At 47.2% G+C, this 18,667-nt stretch overlaps 2 protein-coding genes across 7 annotated transcripts in view; one reads left to right on the forward strand and one right to left on the reverse strand.

The window, feature by feature from the left end:
- The window catches only part of FYCO1 (FYVE and coiled-coil domain containing 1), a 92,691-nt gene that overhangs the window by 18,756 nt on the left and 55,268 nt on the right, over nt 1-18,667 (reverse strand). The window contains exon 15 of one of the 6 annotated variants that reach the window (XM_029242016.1): nt 8,274-8,994. The exons of 4 other annotated variants lie outside the window; for them this stretch is intronic. In XM_029242016.1, the coding sequence (XP_029097849.1) occupies nt 8,979-8,994 (16 nt within the window). In that variant the 3' untranslated portion in view covers nt 8,274-8,978. Of the gene's footprint in view, nt 1-8,273; nt 8,995-17,699; nt 18,534-18,667 lie in introns of those variants that run through there. One more of the 6 variants, XM_029242015.1, reaches the window with a different exon arrangement.
- Nucleotides 8,209-13,064, forward strand: CXCR6 (C-X-C motif chemokine receptor 6). Its single transcript, XM_029242018.1, has 2 exons — nt 8,209-8,282; nt 11,963-13,064. The coding sequence occupies exon 2, from the start codon at nt 11,984-11,986 to the stop codon at nt 13,007-13,009; it is 1,026 nt and encodes a 341-aa protein (XP_029097851.1). The 5' UTR covers nt 8,209-8,282; nt 11,963-11,983; the 3' UTR covers nt 13,010-13,064.

Below are 18,667 nucleotides of genomic sequence, written 5' to 3' on the forward strand. Positions count from 1 at the left end.
TGGTAATAGGAACATACATATCGATAACTACCTTAAACATGAATGGATTAAATGCTCCAACCAAAAAGACACAGGCTTGCTGAATGGATACAAAAACAAGACCCATGTATATGCTGTCTAAAAGAGACCCACTTCAGACCTAGGGACACATACAGACTGAAAGTGAGGGGATGGAAAAAGATATTCCATGCAAATGTTAATCACAAGAAAGCTGCAGTAGCAATACTTGTATCAGATAAAATAGACTTTCAAATAAAGAATGTTACAAGAGACAAGGAAGAACACTACATAATGATCAAGGGATCAATCCAAGAAGAAGATATAACAATTATAAATATATAGGCACGCAACACAGGAGCACATCGATACATAAGGCATTGCTAACAGCTATAAAAGAGGAAATCGACAGTAACACAGTAATAGTGGGGGACTTTAACACCTCACTTACACCAATGGACAGATCATCCAAAATGAAAATAAATAAGGAAACACAAGCTTTAAATGACACAATACACTAGATAGATTTAATTGATATTTATAGGACGTTCCATCCAAAAACAGCAGATTACACTTTCTTCTCAAGTGCACATGGAACATTCTCCAGGATAGATCACATCTTGGGTCACAAATCAAGCCTCAGTAAACTTAAGAAAATTGAAATCATATCAAGCATCTTTTCTGACCACAACGCTATGAGATTAGAAATGAATTACAGGGAAGAAAACGTAAAAAGCACAAACACATGGAGACTAAACAATACATTACTAAATAACCAAGAGATCACTGAAGAAATCAAAGAGGAAATCAAAAAATACCTAGAGACAAATTAAAATGAAAACATGACGATCCAAAACCTATGGGATGCAGCAAAAGCAGTTCTAAGAGGGAAGTTTATTGCTATACAAGCCTACCTCAAGAAACAAGAAAAATCTCAAATAAACAATCTAACCTTACACCTAAAGGAACTAGAGAAAGAACAAACAAAACCCAAAGTTACCAGAAGGAAAGAAATCATAAAGATCAGAGCAGAAATAAATGAAATAGAAACAAAGAAAACAATAGCAAAGATCAATAAAAGTAAAAGCTGGTTGTTTGAGAAGATAAACCAAATCGATAAACCATTAGCCAGACTCATCAAGAAAAAGAGGGAGAGGACTCAAATCAATAAAATTAGAAATGAAAAAGAAGAAGATACAACAGACATCGCAGAAATACAAAGCACCCTAAGAGACTACTACAAGCAACTCTATGTCAATAAAATGGACAACCTGGAAGAAATGGACAAATTCTTAGAAAGGTATAGCCTTCCAAGACTGAACCAGGAAGAAATAGAAAATATGAACAGACCAATCACAAGTAATGAAATTGAAACTGTGATTAAAAGTCTTCCAACAAACAAAAGTCCAGGACCAGATGGCTTCACAGGTGAATTCTATCAAACATTTAGGGAAGAGCTAACACCCATTCTTCTCAAACTCTTCCAAAAAATCGCAGAGGAAGGAACACTCCCAAACTCATTCTATGAGGCTGCCCCACCCTGATACCAAAACCAGACAGATACTACAAAAAAAGAAAAGTACAGACCAATATCACTGATGAATATAGATGCAAAAATCCTCAACAAAATACTAGCAAACAGAATCCAACAACACATTAAAAGGATCATACACCGTGATCAAGTGGGATTTATCCCAGAGATGCAAGGATTCTTCAATATACACAAATCAATCAATGTGATACACCATATTAACAAATTGAAGAATAAAAACCATATGATCATCTCAATAGATGCAGAAAAAGCTTTTGACAAAATTCAACACCCATTTATGATAAAAACTCTCCAGAAAGTGGGCACAGAGGGAACCTACCTCAACATAATAAAGGCCATATATGACAAACCCACAGCAAACATCGTTCACAATGGTGAAAAACGGAAAGCATTTCCTCTAAGATCAGAAACAAGACAAGAATGTCCACTCTGACCACTATTATTCAACATAGTTTTGGAAGCCCTAGCCATAGCAGTCAGAGAAGAAGAAGAAATAAAAGGAATCCAAATTGGAAATGAGGAAGTAAAACTGTCACTGTTTGCAGATGACATGATACTATACATAGAGAATCGTAAAGATGCCACCAGAAAACTACTAGAGCTAATCAATGAATTTGGTAAAGTTGCAGGATACAAAATTAATGCACAGAAATCTCTTGCATTCCTATACACTAAAGATGAAAACTCGGAAAGAGAAATTAAGGAAACACTCCCATTTACCACTGCAACAAAAAGAATAAAATACCTAGGAATAAACTTACCTAAGGAGACAAAAGACCTGTACGCAGAAAACTATAAGACACTGATGAAAGAAATTAAAGATGATACCAACAGGTGGAGAGATATACCATGTTCTTGGATTGGAAGAATCAATATTGTGAAAATGACTACACTATCCAAAGCAATCTATAGATTCAATGCAATCCCTATCAAATTACCAATGGCATTTTTTACAGAACTAGAACAATAAATCTTCGAATTTGCATGGAGACACAAAAGACCCTGAATAGCCAAAGCAGTCTGGAGGGAAAAAAACGGAGAGGGAGGAATGAGACTCCCTGACTTCAGACTATACTACAAAGCTATAGTAATCAAGACAATATGGTACTGGCACAAAAGCAGAAACACAGATCAACGGAATAAGATAGAAAGCCCAGAGATAAACCCATGCACCTATGGTCAACTAATCTATGACAAAGGAGGCAAGGATATACAATGGAGAAAAGACAGTCTCTTCAATAAGTGGTGCTGGGAAAACTGCACAGCTACATGTAAAAGAATGAAATTAGAACACTCCTGACAACCATACACAAAAATAAACTCAAAATGGATTGGAGACCTAAATTTAAGACTGGACACTATAAAACTTTTAGAGGAAAACATAGGAAGAACACTCTTTGACATAAATCAGAGCAAGATCTTTTTTGATCCACCTCCTAGAGTAATGGAAATAAAAACAAAAATAAACAAATGGGACCTAATGAAACTTCAAAGCTTTTGCACAGCAAAGGAAACCATAAACAAGACGAAAAGACAACTCTCAGAATGGGAGAAAATATTTTCAAACAAATCAACGGACAAAGGATTAATCTCCAAAATATATAAACAGCTCATGCAGCTCAATATTAAAGAAACAAACAACCCAATCCAAAAATGGGCAGAAGACCTAAATAGACATTTCTCCAAAGTAGACATACAGATGGCCAAGAAGCACATGAAAAGCTGCTCAACATCACTAATTATTAGAGAAATGCAAATCAAAACTACAATGAGGCATCACCTCACACCAGTTAGAATGGGCATCATCAGAAAATCTACACAGAACAAATGCTGGAGAGGGTGTGGAGAAAAGGGAACCCTCTTGCACTGCTGGTGGGAATGTAAATTGATACAGCCACTATGGAGAACAGTATGGAGGTTCCTTAAAGAACTAAAAATAGAATCACCATATGACCCAGCAATCCCACCACTGGGCATATACCCTGAGAAAACCATAATTCAAAAAGAGTCATGTACCACAATGTTCACTGCAGCTCTATTTACAATAGCCAGGACATGGAAGCAACCTGAATGCCCATCGACAGATGAATGGATAAAGAAGTTGTGGTACATATATACAATGGATATTACTCAGCCATAAAAAGAAACGAAATTGGGTCATCTGTTGAGACGTGGATGGATCTAGAGACTGTCATACAGAGTGAAGTAAGTCAGAAAGAGAAAAACAAATATCATATATTAACGCACGTATGTGGAACCTAGAAAAATGGTACTGATGAACCGGTTTGCAGGGCAGAAGTTGAGACACAGATGTAGAGAACAAACATATGGACACCAAGGGGGGAAAGCTGCGGGGGGTGGGGATGTGGTTTGATGAATTGGGCGATTGGGATTGACATGTATACACTGATGTGTATAAAACTGATGACTAATAAGAACCTGCTGTATAAAAAAATAAAATTAAATTAAAAAAACAAACAAAAAAACTAATACTAAACTTTCTTTGATTTGTATGGAAATATGTTAATATAAATGTTTCAGACATTACATGAAATTCCTAAAAATCTTATATGTTCTGGTATAATGTTATAAGTCATAACTTTAGTTATTATTTTAAAATGTGTATCTCAGAAATAACTAAATTTCCTTGTCAACTGCATTATTATGAACTTTCATCAAATCTTTAACCGTGGTCATTTTTAAGTCTTCTGTCATTGACAGACAGTTCTGGGTGTACTCTGATGCTTTTGCAAAAATGTTCCTATAAAAGGGTAAAAAAAAGTCAGAATGGCCATCATCAAAAAATCTAGAAACAATAAATGCTGGAGAGGGTGTGGAGAAAAGGGAACACTCTTGCACTGCTGGTGGGAATGTGAATTGGTTCAGCCACTATGGAGAACAGTATGGAGGTTCCTTAAAAAACTACAAATAGAATTACCATATGACCCAGCAATCCCACTACTGGGCATATACCCTGAGAAAACCAAAATTCAAAAAGAGTCATGTACCAAAATGTTCATTGCAGCTCTATTTACAATAGCCCGGAGATGGAAACAACCTAAGCGCCCATCATCGGATGAATGGATAAAGAAAATGTGGCACATATATACAATGGAATATTACTCAGCCTTAAAAAGAAATGAAATTGAGCTATTTGTAATGAGATGGATAGACCTAGAGTCTGTCATACAGAGTGAAGTAAGTCAGAAAGAAAAAGACAAATACCGTATGCTAACACATATATATGGAATTTAAGGGGAAAAAAAATGTCATGAAGAACCTAGGGGTAAGACAGGAATAAAGATGCAGACCTACTGGAGAACGGACTTGAGGATATGGGGAGGGGGAGGGGTGAGCTTTGACAGGGCGAGAGAGAGTCATGGACATATACACACTAACAAACGTAGTAAGGTAGATAGCTAGGGGGAAGCAGCCGCAAGGCACAGGGATATTAGCTCGGTGCTTTGTGACAGCCTGGAGGGGTGGGATAGGGAGAGTGGGAGGGAGGGAGACGCAAGAGGGAAGACATATGGGAACATATGTATATGTATAACTGATTCACTTTGTTATAAAGCAGAAACTAACACACCATTGTAAAGCAATTATACCCCAATAAAGATGTTTAAAAAAAAAAAAAAGGGTAAAAAAAAAAAATAGGATATAATAGAAAAAATATGAACGCGTTTTTGCATTATATTGCATGTGGTAAGGATAAGCATTGTTTTATGAGGCTCTTGTTTGACTCTGTCTATACACATACACACCTGGGTAGTCATGTAAATTTCTGACTGTGGGATGCAGTAGAAAATGTTCAAGCAACTGTGTTGGAAGATGTCAAAGGATTTTTAAGCTTGAGAATGACGGGAAACAAAGGCCACTAGGGGGCACCCTATCTCCTTTTGTTGCCATTGAGGTGTTTCCCTCAGAAAAGATGCAAGACAAGCTCACTGCCACAAGTGACCTTCCTCCTCCCCTAGCTCTGGCCATGGGAGCCTACTGCTAGCTATGGTGGCCTCTCATGGCTGACGGCACGTCATCCCTTCCTGTCCATCTGAATTTCTGTCCCTGAGCCTGTGGTTGGTCGAGCTGAACTGTCCTAAGGCATGTACATCTGTCAACTTGCTCCACCCTATCAGGGCAGTCATCTTGGCCACACCTGCCACATTTGGCCTGGGCACCCGTCATGCACACAGCCAAGGTGGTCTTCTGCCCCAAATGTCCCCAAGGACATGACCAAGGCTTGCTCCACTTCGGAACCAAGTGAGAATAAACTGGTGACCACAGGCAAGGATGCTGAGGAAGTCCCCAGCAACGCAGTCCAGGGGTCCACGCCTGCCTGGACTAGGGGGTCACAGGTGAGGTCCCTCCAGCTTGCTCTCTGCAGCTGTAATATACAGTATTCTCCTGTCACAAATCAAAACGCCTTAGCCTCTTTTTTCTTTAACTTCAATTCTGCCAGTTGCCCAAGGAGCAGATTCTCTCTGGCTGTTCAGGTTGGCTGAGGAAGGAATGGAGCCCAGAGAGCCTCATGGCCCGAGTGTCCTGCTGACAGCCTTCCCCAGAGGGCTCCATCCTGCTGACAGCCTTCCCCAGAGGGCTCCATCCACCCCTCTGCCTTGCTAAGCCAGCACGGTTGGAGTGCTGCTCTGCCTGTTACACGGGGTCTCCTGTGAACTGGAGAAGTCTTTGGTTTACAACTGCCCTGTTCAGTACAGACCCACTGGCCTCACGTGGCTGCTTAAGTTCAAATTCATCAGAATTAAAACAAAACTAAAAGCTTGGCTCTGTTGTTGCACTAGCCACACTTTGAGTGCCTAACAGCCACAGGAGTTAGTGCCCGCTGTGTTGGATGCAGGACACGCCTGTCATCTCAGAAGGCTCTACTGAACAGCTCGGGTTTGGAAGGAGAGGCTGAGCCACACCGGTGGGCCACATTCACTGCGGGGCTTGGGTGCATCTTTCTATTTTACTGTTAAATTCCTAGTAGTTTTTCTTGTAGTCATTGTTTTCCTTTTTGCCTAAAAACCAAGTGAAGAAGATCGCTTCTGGTGTTGATTTCTGATTACTTGGTAACTATGGGCTGACCAAAACACTCAGACCCACATGCCCGTCCTGACAACTGGCCTGCCGCCTGCCGTCCTCTGGTTAGGCTGCTTTTCTGAGGGTTTTTCCAACTCATCCTCCACAGCCGCCGCCACCCACCACCACCTGGCAGTTACTCCTCTACCAGCAGCAACCGCCTCATCCCTGCGTCCTGAACTGCCGTCCTACGCAGGGCCCTGGCTCCAGAATGTCAGGTGTTCAGAAAAAGGAAGCAGGCCAACACAGTCTGACTTCTGAGAATCTGCAGGGGGCACGGCTGCCACAGCACTTTTACTCTCCCCCGATTCTGTTTCGGAAATGTTTACATATTCTGGGAAAAACCCAAGACATATGGTTGGGTACTTGCCCTTAAGAAGTTCAGAGTTTTGTTTCAAAGAGAAGCAATGAGCACTACAAATCGGAAGACAACAGAAGGCATTTTGTAAAGTGGTTGAAATAAAATTCTGACCCCAAATTGTGAGGGGCTCTTATCATCTAATTTAGTTGCAAGTTTTCCATCGGAGAACTTTCCATTGGAGAATGGTTATGACAAGTATGGTCACGCTCTCTCTAAGGTACACATCACCCCTCCTTCCCAAGCATGTATGTGGTCACGGAGGGCACCGGGCCGAGGTCTGTTCTTCCCCATGGAGGGAAAGCGATTGCTGAGAGGGACGACCATGGCTGAGCCAGTGTGTCTGACAAGGTTCAGCCCCTTCTAACATCACCCTGTGAACTGGTCCTAAGTGACACGGTTTGTTTGTCTCTGGGAAATACTCATCTCTCAAAGCTTAAAGATTCCAAGATGTCAGGCTGGCTCACTGTGAAGGAATGTCTTGTCTCAGAAGACTTCTTTCAGAAAGATGGGTGCTTTGACCTGCAGTATTTGGTTCAGCCTGTTCACTGTTGATTCTAGCCTGGACAAGCAGGGCGGTGAGCACTGTCTGAGTGGTGTGGGTTTAGAAGGAAGGGCTGTGTCTGGCCCTCTGGCAGGCCCATCATCTAGAAGCCATTTGGTCCACTGGTCTGGCAACGATGGAGACCCGGGTTCGTATCCTGGAAGTGGCAGTTATTAGCTGTGAGTCCGTGGGGCTGTTCTTTGGCTACAGTCCTCCGTATTCTCATCTATAAAATGGTGTAATACCTACTTGCAGGACTGGTATGAGAATCAGGGCTGTCACGTATACTGGAGCTGCAGGCACACAGGGAACCCAGGCCATAGCATCGACTTTGCATTGGTCCAGGCCCAAACTGCCCCAAAGAGACATACGACCAGTGAATGAAATAATTTTAGGGTACAAATGCCACCATCTTCAGTGGACTACCAGACACTGCATATCACTCCCCTTCAGTTTACAAATTAAAACCCTCTTGGATCCTGGCAAAAGAGTAAGACCCCAGCCAGGTTGCAGGGGGTGTGCAGCATCAGAGCCACTGCTTCGTCTCTTTGACTCCCAAATTACATGGGTGCAGGCTGGTCATGTGGATTCTGATCTGCAAGATTGGGCAGGGCTGGGTCTCCTATAATCACCAACCGAGGGCTCTTAAAAATTACTCAACGGAAACACGGACCACATCAGAGAGGCAGAGGCCGACCTTGCTGCTGTGAGCAACCTCATCTCAGGAACAAACTGAAAGAGCATCTCTACTGGTGAGTCACTGGTCTTCTTTATAGTTAAAAGAGGGGCTAACTCCAGGTTGTTGGGATTCTCAGAGTCCTGCCTGCAGCACGGTACGGTGTCAAATGCCCAGGCTTTCAAGCTCAACTGCCCTTGGCTCAAACTCCATCTCTGCTATTTGCTGCCATGAGGGTCCGAGGAGAGGATTATGACAACCTCGTTCTGTAAGATGATGCTTGTAAGATGATGCTGGTAGTAATGGCATAATTAGACCCTCCCCAGGAGATAAGGTAGTCACTGTGTGTGTTCATTGACTAATCTCTTTTTCTGTTTTTCTTTTCCATTTTATAAGACAGGCTGTTATCTTAGATTATGGTTTACTTTCTTTTCTCCATATATGTCAATATACAACTGTAGCTACTTCAGAAAATACAGAAAAATATAAAGGAGGAATGGAAATAAGTCACCCCTAATTCTACCAGCCAGGGGTGAACTGCTGATAAAATCTGATCATTTTTCTATGTTTTAAAAAATATAGTCAAAATCATATAGCTTGGGATTCCCTGGTGGCGCAGTGGTTGAGAGTCCGCCTGCCGATGCAGGGGACATGGGTTCGTGCCCCGGTCCGGGAAGATCCCACATGCCGCGGAGTGGCTGGGCCCGTGAGCCATGGCCGCTGAGCCTGCGCGTCCAGAGCCTGTGCTCCGCAACGGGAGAGGCCACAACAGTCAGAGGCCTGCGTACCTCAAAAAAAAAAAAAAAAAAATCATATAGCTTATCACAGATTTGCAAACAAAGTCTATAGAATATGGGGCAGAGGGATTTAAAGAGTTCATGAACCCCTGGAGTTGCAGGCATGTTTGTACATTATTACTGAGAGAAAAGAGCTACAGCTTTAATAAGACTCTCAAAGGGGTTTATGATCAAAGAAGGCTGAGAATCATGATCAATTTTACATTCACTTTGTCATCTATTCGTTGTAATAGTAACAGCCAATATTACATTGCATTTTGCGGGGGGGCGGGCAGGGATAAATTGGGAGATTGGGATTGGCATATACACACTACTATATGTAAAATAGATAACTAATAAGAACCTGCTGCATAGCACAGGGAACTCTACTCAATACTCTGCAATGAGCTATATGGGAAAAGAATCTAAAAAAAAGAGTATATATATATGTGTGTGTATATATATATATATATATATATATATCTCACTTATATATATATAACTTATATATACCAGTTATATATATATAACTGATTCACTTTGCTGTACACCTGAAACTAACACAATGTTGTCAATCAACCATACTCCAATAAAAAATTTTTTAAAATGTATTGCATTTTTCAAAATCATTAAAGGCACTTCCTAAACATTTCAGTCATATTCTGTTTTATGCCTAAATTATACTTTGCTTATTTATTATCAGACACTATTTCCAAAGTTGTATATATTACTTTCTTTTTAATTTTCACAAATCAACATAGGACTTTGGTTAGAGAAAATAAAGAAACAAATGCTTTTAATATTTCTAGAAGGGAAAGTAATTTTTAACACTCTATCTGCACAGAACTGTGCAGTCCCAATCTGTTAAACACTGTTTAGTTTACCAATTATTACAAATGAATTTGCATGGGTCCTTTGAGGAAACTGCAATGCCAGCCTAAGGATGCAGCAACAGCCTTAGTAGGAGAATTATTAATTCATTCATTCATTCATTTATTTATTTTTGGCTCTCTTCGTTGCTGCGTGGGCTTTCTGTAGTTGTGGCAAGTGGGTGCTACTCTTTGTTGTGGTGTGTGGGCTTCTCATTGCTTGCGGTGGCTTCTCTTGTTGCGGAGCACGGTCTCTAGGGCATGCGGGCTTCAGAAGTTGTGGCATGTGGGCTCAGTAGTTGTGGCTCACAGGCTTTAGAGCACAGGCTCAGTAGTTGTGGCACACAGGCTTAGTTGCTCTGCGGCATGTGGGATCTTCCCAGACCAGGGATCAAACCCGTGTCCCCTGTATTGGCAGGAGGATTCTTAACCACTGTGCCACCAGGGAAGTCCCAGGAGAATTTTTTTTAAAGGCCAAGAGAAGTCAAACAATAATGGAGATCTGACATTACTTTTAATGACACATTCTAAATAATGAAGAATGAAGAATATATTTTTGTCCCCATGTGAAGCAGTAACACCCACAGAGCATCGTCTGACCCACTTAACCTAGCACCCCAGAGCTGGTGGGGCACAATGCCCATGAGTTGGCCTTTCACCCTTAGAGATCCAACATTTTGTGGTCCAGGAGGAGGGACTTTTCACTGAGTAGTCTTAGCCCAAAGACAAAGTTCTTCCTTGGAGAGAAAGGGTGCTTTGAGCCCATGAAATACCAAGGTGGCAGCAGGGCTGAAATCCCTTCCTGTCAGGACCCAGCATCAGGAAAAGAAAAGTCTCCGAGAAGATCAGAAAGGAAAGATCATCTCTCCTTTTATAACCCCTTGTCTGGCCGGTTGATATTCTGACTTTGCTAAACCAAATGCCTGCTCTTCTTAAACATTTCCTTGAGGTGCCAGTGGGATATGGCACCGCTCACTGGAAGAGTCCCTGCGTATTGAGTACCTCCAGGACAGTGGCAGGGACTGACCTGGCCCTCCAAGGCCGATGCTGCCGCAGTTGCCCCTACTCCCACACCACAGATTATATCACCCGTGTCTGGTCCATGCTCCCCAGCAGAGTCACAGGGCCCAGAGAAGGGTCAGAGGGAAGCGATAACCTTGAAGGGCTGGGACCCCCAGGCAAGAAAGATAGCTATTTGGTCTTTGCTATAAGTAGTCCCACTGCAAGGCTGGCCACGAGCCCTGCTGTGGTAGCCCACCCACCTGACGTCCCATTTCAATCAGCTCTCCCGTGTGTTAAAGGAGACCCCTCAGCCCTACACTGCTGGTCATAAAAGCTAAAGCAATGTTCCCTTCTGGGGGAATCTACCTTGTAAGAGATTCCTGAAGATCAAAGAGGCCCTGAGGGTGGAATGTCATACACTGTGACAGATGAAGGGGAAAGCTGGGGTTGGGCGTGAGGAAAACTGCCCAGTTCCCTGGTCAGAAAGCCGCTCGGCCAAAGCACTGGGCAGCCTGGGCTCTTCCCTGCCCCGGCTCCCCATCACGGTAAGACGAGGCAGGATGGATGGCCCACCTAGGCAGAAAGGACCAAACACCTCTTGGTCTCCAGGAGTCTCCTTGATGGTGGACCCCCAGGAAGGGGGATATTGCCTTAGCTTTCACAATTCGTAGTCCAGGGGTCAACTTAACAGAAGATGGGGCACAGGCTAGGTGGGCACCTTCTGCGAGGCATGGACAGATGAATACAGCCCTCCCCACTGAAGAGCAGCGCAGCTCTTCCAAAAGGACACACTCCCCAGTTCACCACGTGGTGACCTTTGCTTCCAAGGCCATTGAGCACAGGATTTTATGGAATGTGGGTGGGGTCAGTTATGTGTTGTCTCCCAGACAGGTGAGATCCTGAGAACTTTAGGGCCAGTGAAGGGTTCCTCGTCCTGTCTGAGCAGTTTCCCCTCAGAACCGGTTGTCCCCAGTACACTGGGCTGTTACTGAGCGGAACGGTGGGTGGGTTTAGGAGGTGACTATCTGCCCCCTAACTATGGGCAATGGGAAGACAGGAGGGATCACCTCAGCCCCAAATATATATCATTCCTGTGGTTTGACTCCCAGGGGTCCATCAGAACAGACACCATGGCCGAGTACGACTACGGAGACCCCGGGTTCTTCAACGCTTCCAATGACAGCAGCCAGGGGCACGAACACTTCCTGCAGTTCAGCAAGTTGTTCCTGCCCTGCGTGTATGTGGTGGTGTTCATCTGTGGCCTGGTGGGGAACTCCCTGGTGCTGGTCATATACATCTTCTACCAGAAGCTGAAGAGCCTGACGGACGTGTTCCTAATGAACCTGCCCTTGGCTGACCTGGTGTTCGTCTGTACTCTGCCCTTCTGGGCCTACGCAGGCATCCACGAGTGGGTCTTTGGCAAAGTCATGTGCAAAACCCTGCTGGGCATCTACACTTTGAACTTCTACACGTCCATGCTCATCCTCACCTGCATCACCATGGACCGCTTCATTGCAGTGGTTCAGGCCACCAAGGCCTATAACCAGCAGGCCAAGCGGATGGCCTGGGGTAAGGCCGTCTGCTTGTCCATCTGGGTAGTTTCCCTGCTGGTTTCCTTGCCGCAGATCATCTATGGCGACGTCCTTTACCTTGACAAGCCTGTCTGCGGCTATCACAACGAGGAGATTTCCACCATGGTTCTGGCCACCCAGATGACACTGGGGTTCTTCCTGCCATTGCTTGCCATGATTGTCTGCTACTCAGTCATAATCAAGACACTGCTTCAGGCCCGAGGCTTCCAGAAGCACAAGTCTCTGAAGATCATCTTCCTGGTGGCGGCGGTGTTCCTGCTGACCCAGACGCCCTTCAACCTCGTGAAGCTCATTCGCAGCATGAGCTGGGAGTACCACGCCATGACTAGCTTTCACTATGCCATCACAGTGACAGAGGCCATCGCCTACCTGCGTGCCTGCCTTAATCCTGTGCTCTATGCCTTTGTTGGCCTGAAGTTTCGGAAGAACTTCTGGAAACTTGTGAAAGACGCTGGCTGCCTCCCTTACCTGGGTGTCTCAAGCCAACGCAAGTGTTCAGAGGACACTTCCAGGACTGCTTCAGCCTCTCGCAACATGGAGGCGACCAGCATCTTCCAGCTGTAGGCCTTGCTGGGCTTGGAGAGGCTGCTCAGAAGTCACAGGAGCATGGCTGTGTCCTCTAAGGCTTTGTGTATAGCATGAGCGTTCTCAAGGAGAAGTTATCAAACGGTGCAGCTGGGGTGGGATGCTTCTTCTCAGGCATGCGCAGACTGTGCCCTCTTCTTTTTCACCCAGGCCTAAAGCTCAAAGGGGAGGCTGAAAGCTGCCAGAGCTTTCCTTCCTCTACCCCGAGAATACTGACACCAGGGAATGACGTGTGATTCTCAAGACCCCAGGTTCTCCTTCAATGGGAATGGGAATGGGAATGGGACTAAGGGTTGAACAGGGGGGCCTGGCCAACAAAGGTCTTGATGGCAGGTGACACTCCGGGCTCCCAAGTTCAGAAGATTCTTCTGCTGACTGGGAAGCAGGGGAGATTAAAGCAGCCATGAAAACCAGTGCTGACACTGTGACTCAGACCTCCATCACCAGGCACCCAACAGAAACGAGCTCAGGTTCTGCCACGCCTTGTGGGTTTGGTTTTATATAGACAGGGGCTTTATGTTCTCTTTGATTAATCCTGGAAGGACTAGCACCAGGGAATATGAATGGGCCAAAGCAAATTAGGGTCGGCTGAGGATTCCAGCGGGCCACAGAATGCTAGAAGAATGTGCGAAGCTGAGTTTAAGACTGTCGTGAGTCTAAGCAGCACCTCTGAAATGGATCTTCGGTGGGTCTGCTCGTTTAAAACCTGAATTTATCCAATGCCTCACACACACACACACATCTCAAACAGCATGATTTTCATGACTGAGAAATAAAACTTTTTAAAAGTCTCCAAACTACTTTTATCCTTAGGCACATTCCACCTTACTGTGGTATTCCTGAATATACCAAAAGTGATCACTTGTGGGCTCAGAGCACAGGAAATAAGTTAAAACTGTCAACTTTCAGGGCACTGCTCTATCAATACACCAATGACAACAACTGTGGCTTCAACCTCCTGCCCAGAACGAGAGGTGCGTTTGTTACCTCTGAGATGTGGTCACAGAATGAGGCAGAGTTTTAGCATGTTTATTAGATCCCAGCAACCTGCTCAACAGGCTTAAAAGTGGCCTTTTTGGCTCACATGTCACAAAATCACTCACTGAAATATGGAGAACCTGCTGACAACAGCTAAGAAGAGCGCTCAGGGAGGTGGGCCAGAAAGGGCCAAACAGTGAGGTTTCGCAGCTTGGACAGACCCGAGTCACGAGTGGGTAAGGCCAGCTGGTCATCTCTTAATCCCTTCCGCTTTGGTGAAACGGGGACTGTAACAGTACCACCTCTCAGGGCAGGCGTGCGAGGACTGCAGAGGGTGCACACAAACACTTAGCACGGTTTGCATTTGTGGGAGGAAGGGCCCCCAAAATGGTGGTAGTTGTTATTCTCTCAAGAACCAGCCACACAAAACGTGAGCCGCCTGCCTTTCCCTGTGCACTGGCGGGGCGGGGCAGGGTCGGCTTCGTGCCTTCCAGAGGCACACGGCACAGTCCAGCTGCGCACAGGCCAGCCTTGCAGGGCCTACAGGGCCACCGACTGCTTCATACACGTGCCTAAATGCACCCGCGGGGAGAGCGGCTTTACTGTGCTCAGGCCGCATGGACTCCCCAGTGCTCCTCGAACACCAAAACCTGCCCTTTTCATGGTGACAAGGCTGACTTTCAACTTGTTTACGTTGGCTTCAGAGGGGGAGTTTTGGTCACCCTCCTCTGTGCTGTCACCTTAAGGTCAAGCACTTCTGGTAGAGGGACCACGAGCCCCTGGCCTCCCCAACAATGTCCCAAAACAAGAGGCAGAGGCCCTAACTGGGAAGGAAGGAGTGAAGAGTCGGGGAGCCAGGGGCCCTGCGGCCTCTCCATGTGTCCCCACGGAGGAAAGCAGTGTGGTGGGATGGGAAAAGCAGGGCTCTGGGGTGACTCAGTCACTGCCCCGGAGAGAGCTCCACATCTGTCCATCCTGGGACAAGCCCCGCAGCCTCCTCAAGCCCATTTCACCATGCACACCCCAAGCTGACAACGGCCCTCCTTCCAGGAGCGCTGTGACGCACGGACAGTGCACTCCAAGCCACGCTGGGGGCTGCTGGTCACGGCAACAGAGGGGCGGCTGCTGGGACCGCTGGGTTCTCCCTGAACGGTGCCTGCCTGGCTGAGTCAAAGGAGACCAGGCACCCATCAGGCCGTGCCCCATCCCAGGCCTATTATATGCCCTCTCTCCAGGCTCCTTGCAAAAAGGTTTTGCACTGGCCCTTCCACAGCTTAGGAGAACCTGCCTGCCTGCCTGTCCTGAGGAAAAGCACAGCAGCTGAATCTTCTTTCACCTTCTCTGCCTCCCAAGTCACTCGTTGGCTCTACTCTCTGGGCCCTCACCTGCTCACACTTGGGAGTAGAGATCTTTTTCCCAAAACCCTCCTGGGTACACACCATTATGGGCAACAGACGTGGGCACAGCCCAAACAAGGCTTTCACTCTCGACTTCACTCATCCACGAGACAGCCCCATTGAGCACAAGCTCAGACCCACCCTTCTCCCCTTGGCTCTCCCCTCTGCTCCCATGCACCAGTGCTTGACGTAAGCAGCCTGGGGTGTGGGGGAAACTGGCGGGAGGGGGTCAGGCTGGGTGTGGACCCTGGGTGAGTCCAGTTGGCCTCACATGCGGCCTCAGGGTCTCCTCCCCGACCAGGTTCCCTGCACTTGCAGGCCGGGGGCAGGGCGGTTAGAGACCATGACGGCCACACTGTCTGAGATGTGGTGAACACAGGGTGAACCTGATTCCAGGGGCTACCTGGAGCCAGAAGCCCGGGATTCTCAGTGAGCATTCTGGACTGAGGAAATGGTGCTGCAGGAGAGAAAAAACAGAAGCTGCCCGTGCTGAAGGGGTGGAGGCGGAGCAAAGAGCACAGGGCCCAGGAGTGGCCGGGGCGCTGGCTCTAGCCTCGTTCTCTCAGCGCAGCACCCCTTCCACAGGCCCAGTCCTTTGTGGTCCACGGTAACTCCCAATGCCGTTTGGTAGGACGCCTGGTACTATCATCCCTGTTTTCCAGATGAGGAAACTAGTTCAGAGACATTACTACCTGCCAAAGCTCACACAGCAGAGCTAGGGCTGGAACCCCAGTGAATAACCTCTTTCTCTTCCCCCAAACGTTGGCTAAGATGGCCCGGGGTACCTGACAACTCTGTACTTGTCTGAAGGCGGAGATGCTAGGTTAACCCAAGCACAAGGTGGCTTTCTAACCTTAACTGTTATCACCATATCCTGTTCTCGGTTTGAGATACCAGGTATCGTATCTCCTGGTTGGTGATAAACCTGCCACAGATCCCCGAAGCACTCTGACCACAGAGCACCTGTTCTAAAGCAAGTACTGGCAAAGATGCTCTGTGGGTCAGGGACAGTCTCCGTGCGTGAGTTTGAGCTCAGTATCATCTGGGCATCTGGTGGGATTTTCGTTGGCGAACACAACTGAGCTACAAGATGCAAGGAACCAGGGCCCGTGGCAGTAGACATCACAGTGTGGCCCTTGACCTCACAGCTCAGGGGGAACATCACCAAAACCACGCAATTCCATGGAAGGCTTTCCACATCATTTCCATCTGATCCTCCTAACAACCCTAGAGGTGCCGTCCCTGTCTCTTCTGTACGAGGGAGGGAACTGAGTTTGGGGCCTGTGGTGCTCAAAGCCAGGGAACCTGGAGGCAGCAGACCAGGAGTGTCTGACTCTGGACCTCAAGTTCTTCATGGGCACAGTCTGCTTGAGAAGGGAGGCCGGGCCTGGAGGAGGGAATGGCTGCTGGAAGCAGAGCAGAGGCCAAGGGACCCAAGGCCAGGCTTGTTGCTGGAGGACAGAGTTTCTTTCCTCCTCTGCCTGCCTCGGTCCTGAGAAGAGCTGGGCACCTGGTCAGGGAGGCGGCTGAGGGTGGGCCTGGGTCACAGTTGGGAGGGGTGTGCACAGCTGCAGGGTTCTGGAGAATATCTCCCCTCCACCTGAGGTGGGCTGTGCTCCTGAGCCACGTGCAGGGGCCTCTGGGAGGCTGCTTAGGGATCTGCAGGATCCTGCCAGGTCTCCCCAAGAGCTGGATTCTGGGACCTGTTCCTGTCCCATCACGGCCAGGAGGGCCAAGGCAGACAACTGTGTTTGTCCTGAGAATGTGTGTGTGTGGGGGGGGGGGGGTAGGAGTGGACAAAGAGGCAGGGAAGGTGGGCAGGTGCTTGATGTGAAGATAGGGAAACGGGACCAGGAGAGGGCTGTACTCTTCAAAATGAATCTCGGGCCTGTGGACTGGAGGGAGGGGTTCTGGGCACAAAGCTTAATGCTGACACTTACAGCCCCCTGACCCTGAGCAAGTTACCTGCCTCCTGAGCTTCAGTACCTTGACCTGTAAAATGGGGACCATAATCCCTACTCTTTGAAGGGCTGGGCAGGGACTAAGTGAGGTCACGTGCAAAAGCTGCTACACAGGGAAAGTGCTCCACATACACTGCCTCCAGGCAGCCTCCTTCCCCCCACATCAGGGCTTTCACAGCCTTTAACCCCTCCTGGACCACTTCTTCCTTTGGACTTGCTGATTTCTTTCTCTCAGCGTCTTGGCAGGGATGCATACACAAACCCAGGCTCTACACCAACCCCTCACCCCCCCACCCCACCAAACCCGTCGGAGTTCCTCAGACTCCTGGTGGTTTTGATTGGTCCTAAGCTTAGGAAGAAAAAGAACATAAGAAAAAGCCACCAGAGACACGGGGGTCCGTCTCTGGCTAACTCACAAGGAAGGTGTGAGACAAGGCAGGCCCTGAACTGACTTGGAGGGCTGGCCCTTCACCCAAGCAGAGGACGCATGGGGACTGCAGGCCCGCCCATTAGCCCTGGATCTCCTCCGCAGGCCGCAGGCCAGCGTGCTGGCAGTTTGCTTTCCTTGGACCGCTTCCTGATTTCCCATGACCCAAAACACACTTATCTGTCAGCAGTCAGAAGACCTTCTGCTTTTGCTCCTACTGAGAAAGGGGAAGGCGAAAGGTGAAGGGAAGAGGGAGCTGCAGGGCGGCACTTTCTCACGCAGGTGACAGCCCAAGGTCATCCTCCCAGGCCCTGAGCTTCCGATCCTGCTCCCCGAACCCCCTACCCACCTGGCCAGCAGTTGAGGCACAGTCAGTGAAGAGTTGCCAGGTGACGACGGCATGAGTACGGCTTACTGCAAATGCAAGAGAACGTGCCCTGGGGACCACTGAACCATGGGGGTTGGGGAGAACGCTGCAGGCTCACGCAGCCAGGAAAGGCTTCAGAAGGAAAAGAAAGGGCCCATGGTCACAGTGAGCAGAGGCTTTCTTGGGTTGGGTGATGGGCTGGCTTTATCCATGAGGCAAGGTCAGTCACCTTCAGGCAAGAGAACAGAAGAGTATGGAGACATACACTTGAGCCTAAAATCTCCTGTGCTGAGAACCTTCCGAAGATTAAGTGCATCTCCTCCCATGCAGCAGAATTCCTGGATGATAAATCTGACAGCTCTTCCTCTGAACTCTGGGCAGGAACAGAGGAACAGAGGTCTCAATACAAGTCGGCAAGAGCATCACAAAGCTCCCTAACTGGATGGAAAGTGAGTCAACGAACGTCTGGACACAGGAGCCATGTCAATTCTCCCTTGAGCTTCTAAA

Source organism: Monodon monoceros, unplaced genomic scaffold, assembly GCF_005190385.1.
Source record: "Monodon monoceros isolate NGI ecotype Baffin Bay Population unplaced genomic scaffold, NGI_Narwhal_1 Super_Scaffold_3, whole genome shotgun sequence".
NCBI classification, from domain to species: Eukaryota; Metazoa; Chordata; class Mammalia; order Artiodactyla; family Monodontidae; genus Monodon; species Monodon monoceros.